Source organism: Eriocheir sinensis, chromosome 14 (assembly GCF_024679095.1).
Source record: "Eriocheir sinensis breed Jianghai 21 chromosome 14, ASM2467909v1, whole genome shotgun sequence".
NCBI lineage: Eukaryota > Metazoa > Arthropoda > Malacostraca > Decapoda > Varunidae > Eriocheir > Eriocheir sinensis.
In genome coordinates this window covers 8,569,392-8,576,948 of record NC_066522.1, presented here as the reverse complement: position 1 = coordinate 8,576,948, position 7,557 = coordinate 8,569,392, and the positions used below count along the sequence as shown (strand labels likewise).

The 7,557-nt window shown below is 40.8% G+C and overlaps 1 protein-coding gene across 1 annotated transcript in view; it reads left to right on the top strand.

Annotated features, from left to right (window-relative positions):
- Positions 1–1,595: 1,595 nt before the first annotated feature.
- The window catches only part of LOC126998417 (chorion peroxidase-like), a 58,503-nt gene continuing 52,541 nt past the window's right edge, over positions 1,596–7,557 (top strand). The window contains exon 1 of the mRNA XM_050860070.1: positions 1,596–1,833. Within this exon, the coding sequence (XP_050716027.1) occupies positions 1,829–1,833 (5 nt within the window). The 5' untranslated portion in view covers positions 1,596–1,828. The remainder of the gene's footprint in view (positions 1,834–7,557) is intronic.

Sequence of the window (7,557 nt, the reverse complement as noted above, 5' to 3'; positions counted from 1 at the left end):
AATGTGTCATTTTATTTATTTTTTCATTTATTTATTTATTTATTTACTTATTTATTTATTTACTTATTTATTTATTTATTTACCTATTCATTGTTTTTACCTGTTATTTCATTTATTTACTTATTCTATTATTTATTTATGAATATATCTATTTATTTATTTTTTCATTTATATTTATGATTAAGATTGACACTAACTACTTATTAAATTTATATTACTCTATTCCCTAGAATCCTTGAAACTGACCTGATCTGCCTGACACTTACTTCCTTACTCTCTCTTTTATACATGTATAAGTTTTTGTTTGTTATCTAGGCGAGTTTTTTTTTCTTTGTGTGTGTGTGTGTGTGTGTGTGTGTGTGTGTGTGTGTGTGTGTGTGTGTGTGTGTGTGTGTGTGTGTGTGTGTGTGTGTGTGTGTGTGTGTGTGTTTTGGGCAGATGTAAAGAAATAAAAAAAATCTCACTTTGTGGTGCCAAGAGTCCTGGAATACACTACAAAACCCTCGTATTATCATAGGAAGGACCCAAGCACAATGTTTTGAGTGTTCGGAAAGTGGCTATAGACCTGTTGAGGAGAACAATTAGAGCTATTTTTTTCATTGGGGAAATTTGTGTCTTACCTTACACAAAATGTCTTGAAAATGACCTTCACGAGCACTGTGATACTCATTAATTCGTTTAGTTTGGTCATTTAGCAACTTAAAATCATTTCGAGTTATGCGAGATGATGTAGGGTCTGGTCTCGGCTTTAAATCTTCAAAGTAACATGGCGTTCCTTCGTACACTGCATTTCGCAGCGGTGGCCACAAATCAAAGGGGCAATACAGTCTTATCATATTTTTTAATAATATTCATAATTCCTCTTCGTTGACTGTGTAACGGGACGCGACGTCGTTTCAGTCACCAATGAAAAAGTAAAAGAGCATCAGAACAGTAACGATCGCTGCTTGTCGTTTCGTAAAAAAAAAAAAAAAAAGGCAATTGCAACGTTTGACATTTCGGCACATACGCCTGCTATATTTCAGTGATGGAAAAGGAGTTCAAGATAACTGTGTATTTCTATTACCCATAACCTATTTATTTTTTTTATCATTTTTTGCGCACAGGGTCACAGGTACTCTCCGAACACTGTGTAGTACGTACATGCCCCGCCACCTCACTGGACACTTCAGCAGCTCGTCAGGAAGCATGTGTGTAATTTTCACCTGATAAGAAGGAGGCACTGGCACCACCTCACGTTAGGGAGTCATTGGAACCACCTTGCACTGATAAGGAGGAGAGATTGGAACCACCTTTCGCTTATAAGGTGGAATTGGAACCCCGTCATATTGATAAAACCCAGCTCGGACCAGACTAACACGAAGCTAGTCAAAATCACTGATAAGGTATCTGGGGAAAATGACTCTTGTTTCAGGAGCCACATCAAAAACCTGTTAAAGTTAAACAACAAAACGTGGTTGATGTGGAGTTTATAGCATGTGGAGAAGAAAGGGAAGTGGAAGGGAGGGAAGGAAGAGGCGGGAGGGGTGGGGGGGTAAGGGAAGTGTGGGGTAGCCTGCAGTGTGGTGGAAAGTGACTTGAGAAAAGTGCTTGCTGGACGTATCCGAAGCTCAGTTTGAACTGCCTTCGCGAAGTGCGCGGTTGACAGTCGCTCTCCCTGGATCACTCTCCCTCTCACCCCCCCTTCTCCCTGTCCCTCCCCGCTCCTCGTGGGTCCGTGCGGGGGAAGTGAACAGATAAACTGGCTAACCACTGCCTGTTTAGCTGCTTCTTTGTGCTGGATTTCCTCGCAAGACACTAATCTGAGGCCAACGTTCACATCGCCACAATGAGGTTCGTATTAACGCTTGACAATAACCAGACGAGTGAACAATGTACAGGAAAACTTAACAAACGTGACTTTTATTGTGAGCAAGAGACAACTGGACAAAGGTAACATGTTGGGTGCAAGTGATAAACTACGTTAAAAAGAATGACAAACTACATCTTCCTTGTTCATGTGGCCAACACGAGGGCGAAAGCTGCAGGACGAGTGCCAAGCGAGCATCAAGTAGCGTGTGTCTCGAGTCCTGGACAATTTGTGGTACTTAAGGCGTCTGAGTCCCGTAGATTGTTTTTACAAAGGGAGGGGATGAGAGAGAGAGAGAGAGAGAGAGAGAGAGAGAGAGAGAGAGAGAGAGAGAGAGAGAGAGAGAGAGAGAGAGAGAGAGAGAGAGAGAGAGAGAGAGAGAGAGAGAGAGAGAGAGAGAGAGAGAGAGAGAGAGAGAGAGAGAGAGAGAGAGTATAATGTTTTGTCATCAGTGTCACACCAAACGGAACAAGCGAGTAACTTAGAATTTCGCGGATTCATCTCAAATCACTAAGATATTTCGTTCGTGGCCGCGTCTGTGCTGCCTCCATAGGGCACCTTGGCCTCACTGCTCGACTGTGCCCCCAATGTGACTGGCAAGGCCGTTATTACTTTCCTTACACAACACAGTTGAGAAAGTTTGTCCTAAAATCAAGAAAACCTGATTTATCACTTTAAAACTAACATATTATCTCAAATACGTGAATGTGACAGGTTAGTGAAATGTTAGTCGTTGCGGTATATTTGAGAGCATTCATAAATCGAAAGTGTCTGAAATTTCACAAAAACGATCGAAACTCTTCAAAACATGAATGAGCGAGTTTCCACTTTCACTCTCACTTTGTTCCCTTTCAGTTATATATATATAAAATAGATTCAGTGAAAGTGCTTCATAAATTTAGAAGAAGTATGAGAATATTGTTTCTTTTTTAACATGAGAAAACTTTCCCTCCGAAACATACCGAAAACACTCCCTTCATGTCTTCCGGATCACAGTCTAGATAGAGACTATTACCACGACTACTACTACTACTACTACTACTACTACTACTACTACTACTACTACTACTACTACTACTATTTTGTGACTATTTATATCCAGCAGGTACACATTGAAGGTCGCTCTTTATAATTTTGCACAGCTTTAAAATGTTCTGTGGGAGGGGAGGGGGGCGGTGTGTGTGTGTGTGTGTGTGTGTGTGTGTGTGTGTGTGTGTGTGTGTGTGTGTGTGTGTGTGTGTGTGTGTGTGTGTGTGTGTGTGTGTGTGTGTGTGTGTGTGTGTATCAATCATCATCATCATCTCATCGACGCCTGCTCCTAGGAGCTCCCACCAGGGGATGGCCACAGCAGAAGAGTTTCCATCTTTCTCTATCCAAACACTCCCTCCTTGCCTGCTCAAAGTTTCTCAAGGATCTTTCACCCCTCTCCCTGACATACTCCTACACCCTATCTCTCCATTTCACTGGAGGTCGTCCTCTAACATTCCCTCCCTCTATCTCACTCACATACACCCTCCTGGTCTTCTTACTCTCCTCCATTCGCTCCATGTGACCAAACCACTTTAAAGTCTGTCGCTTCACTTCTTCTACCACTCCACACTTCTTCCCTTCACCCACGTGACAGATTCCAAAACACTCATACACACTTTCATTACTCATTCCATTCATTCTACTCACACCACAAGCACTCCTCAAATAACTAATTTCCACTACCTAGACTCTAGACCTCTGACTTTCATTCCAGTCCCATGTTTCGCTTGCATATGTGAGGGTTGGTATTATTATTGTATTTCTCAAATCCCTCTTTACCTCCATGCTCACACTTCTGCCATTCATGATATGTCCCAAACACCCTACCACCCTTCTTCCTTGCAATGCCCTTTCTCTTGTCTCTCCCTCCATACCACCATGCTTACACATAACTGATCCAAGGTACTTAAACTCATTAACCTCCTCCATTTTTTCACCATTCATAATTATTTTGCATTCTTTCTCACATTCAATTTCCACTCTATGTGGGCATACAAAATCCACGACCTCACTTCTACTCCGCTCACAAACCATCACTTTACTTTTGTTGACATTTACTTTCAGCTTTCTCCTTATACATACACTATCAAAAACACTGACCAGATTTTGTAAGTCACTTTCATTTTCTGCAATGAGCACTGTGTCATCAGCAAATAAGATTGAATTCAGCACCCACTTCCTTCCCTCAACGTACATTTTTACTTCAACTTTCCTAAATTTGCCCTTCATTTCTCTCATAACACCATCCATATAAATATTGAACAAACATGGTGACATGACACACCCCTGCCCTAAGCCCACTTTTATCTCAAAATGTTCACTTGTTTCTCCATTAATTTTGACACATGCAGATGCATCTTCATAGAAAGACTATTGCATTAAGCAGTTTTCCTCCCACACCATATATCTTTAAAACATCCCACAATGCCATCCAATCGACTCTGTCATAAGCTTTTTCTAAATCCATGAAGGCAGCGTATAGTTTCTTTCCTTTTGCTAACATTTTTTTCTACTACCATCCTGAAGGCAAATATCTGATCCACACATCCCCTTCCCTTCCTGAAGCCTCCTTGTTCTTCACTGATTTTCTCTTCTGTAAGTCTTTGCACCCTCTCTATTATGACTTTTCCATATACCTTTCCGGGTATACTCAGCAGACTTATACTTCTATAGCTCCCACACTCCCCTGTCCTGCCCTTCCCCTTGTAAAACTGGGACAATGATGGCTTTTGTCCAGTTTGCTGGCACCCCCCCCCCCTTCCCATGCCAAGCGCTCGAGAGCACGCACTTCAATACTAGTTCCACTCACTTTCAAAACGATTATTTTTAACACACCCAAAAAAGAAAAGAAAGTAGTGTACGGACTAAAAATAGACAAACGGGTTCTCGGTATTTTTTTTAGATTCGGTTGCTTTTCCGGTAAAAAAAAAAAAAAGTATATCAAGTAGAGCCAATTTTCCCTGATCACTGTTATGCGGATCTAAATGTTCGAGGTGTGTCTCATTTCACGGCACTTTCACTGCAGTAACTCAGAAGCCTTTACTGAATGTGTGTGTGTGTGTGTGTGTGTGTGTGTGTGTGTGTCGAGAGAGAGAGAGAGAGAGAGAGAGAGAGAGAGAGAGAGACCCTTTTTGAAGTTTAACTGGTATAATAAGCTGACAGGTGAAAGGTCAGCATTTTGGCAACATAAACTGATTTTCTCTCTCTCTCTCTCTCTCTCTCTCTCTCTCTCTCTCTCTCTCTCTTGATCGATCGATTGGCTGATTGATTAATTGATTGCAAACACACAAAAAAACAAGCACTCGATTGCGTTCACTTCAATACTAGTTCCACTCACTTTCCACAACGATTATTTTTAACACACTCAAAATAGAAAAAGAAAGTAGTGTACGGACTAAAAAACAGGCAAGGATTCTCGGTATTTCAGATTCGGTTCCTTTACCGGTTTATATAAAAAAAGCAGAGACAGGTGTAGGAAAACTAGTTGTAAGTGTAATAGGTGACTGGGTGGTGGGTGTGGCGGACGGTTGTGTCGGTCTGTCTGTCTGTCTGGGTGTCTACCTCTGCTTGTGTGCTTTCTCACTTTCCCCCCCTCTGAATCACACCACCACAACCGCTCTATCCACCCCACACCCTCAACAACCTCACGCATCTCACCTCACCCTCCTCACCAATCCCATCCACCTCACCTACCTCCCGCCCCGGCTACCTCACCCGCCACTTTCAAAGTCCACCCACCTCATCCAATATGAAGAATTTAAGATTACTGTGACGATGATTAGGATTCAGAAGTTGCTGAAGAGAAGAGGGAGGAAGAGGAGAAGAGGAAACTTGGAAACATGGAAAATGGAAACGTGAACGAGCAGACAGTAGAAAGCCTCTTGGCTCTTTACGAGGCTTCCGCTCCAGCGACTTAATCGATTCGTCAGGCACTTGAGTGACCTACAGAAAAGATTAATTCACTTAAGCACGTACACACGGTTGCGTTCAGTTCACCCCTGACGCAGCAAAGTGACGATCAGTGAGATTCTCAAGGGAATGGATCGTCCTCTCACTAACAATTTCTGCAGGAAGATCGTTCCAGCGGCTGATGATTCTATTCGAGAAACAACGCTTGCTGATGTCTGTACTGCATTGCTTCGCTTGAATTGGTTGACCGTTGTTTCTAGTTCTCGGGTTAGTTTGGAGCGCAAAAAGCTTGGAGTGATCGACATAACTAAAGTTATTTAAGTATTTGAAGATTCGTATCAAGTCCCCCCGCAGTTGTCTCTTTCGTTGAGAATGAGTCGCTTGAATCGTTTCTCATAAAGAGGAGAAGCAGAAGAAGGCGAGGAGGGTGGAAAGTGTGTATATGGTATTTTATTGTTATTGCTGTTGTCGTTATTATTATTATTATTATTATTATTATTATTATTATTATTATTATTATTATTATTATTATTATTATTATGATTATGATTATGATTATTACATTGTTATAATCCAGTTCGTCTTGCGTAAATGAGTATTCTAAACAATGACTTCACTGTCACGGTCCATGTTTGAATATATTATGTAAGTGTAAATTCAAACAATGAGATTCAAGGAGCATTGATTTCTCTCTCTCTCTCTCTCTCTCTCTCTCTCTCTCTCTCTCTCTCTCTCTCTCTCTCTCTCTCTCTCTCTCTCTCTCTCTCTCTCTCTCTCTCTCTCTCTCTCTCTCTCTCTCTCTCTCTCTCTCTCTCTCTCTCTCTCTCTCTCTCTCTCTCTCTCTCTCTATCTATCTATCTATCTATCTATATATATATATATATATATATATATATATATATATATATATATATATATATATATATATATATATATATATATATATATATATATATATATATATATATATATATATATATATATATATATATATATATGTGAAATCAGTCATTTCATGAAATCCCTAGTGAATTTGTGAAATGGATTTTTCATTTTGCTAAGTTATGGAACCTAACGTAACCTATCCTACCCTAAACTACCCTAACCTAACCTAGCCTACCCTACCCTAAACTAACACTAACTAACCTAACCTTACTTACAAAATTATTCAATGTTATGTTATTTTAATAAGGCTATGTTATGATAAGTAAGGTTAGGTTAGTTTGGGTAGGTTAAGGTAGGTTAGGTTAGGTTAGTTTAGAGTAGAGTAGGTAGGTTAGGTTAGTTTAGGGTAGGGTAGGGTAGGATAGGTTACGTTAGGTTCCATAACATAGCAAAATGAAAAATCCATTTCACAAATTCACTAGGGATTTCATGAAATGACTGATTTCACACTTTCCCTGTAACATATATATACATAGAAATCAAATGCAAAATCCTAAGCACACAAAATATACAACACACCATCTTCCCTCAGCCTTTCACTCTGACTCGCCTCCTGTCTCTTTCATCACCCGTTTCTCTCCCCACCTGTTCCTTTCACCACCTGCCTTCAGCGCCACCCACAAGCTCGGAATTCCTCCAGTTACATAAAAAATAGCACCACCTTATCCTTTACTAACCGAAACCGGCCTTGTGTCCTTCGCTTGGCCTACATAATCATAATCCACCACATTGACCATAAGTACTGGAGTCACGCTTGTTGCCCACCACACCCAACGACAGCCGGAAGTAGGAGGGAGGGGTGCCTAGACGGTGTTGGGTGTGGC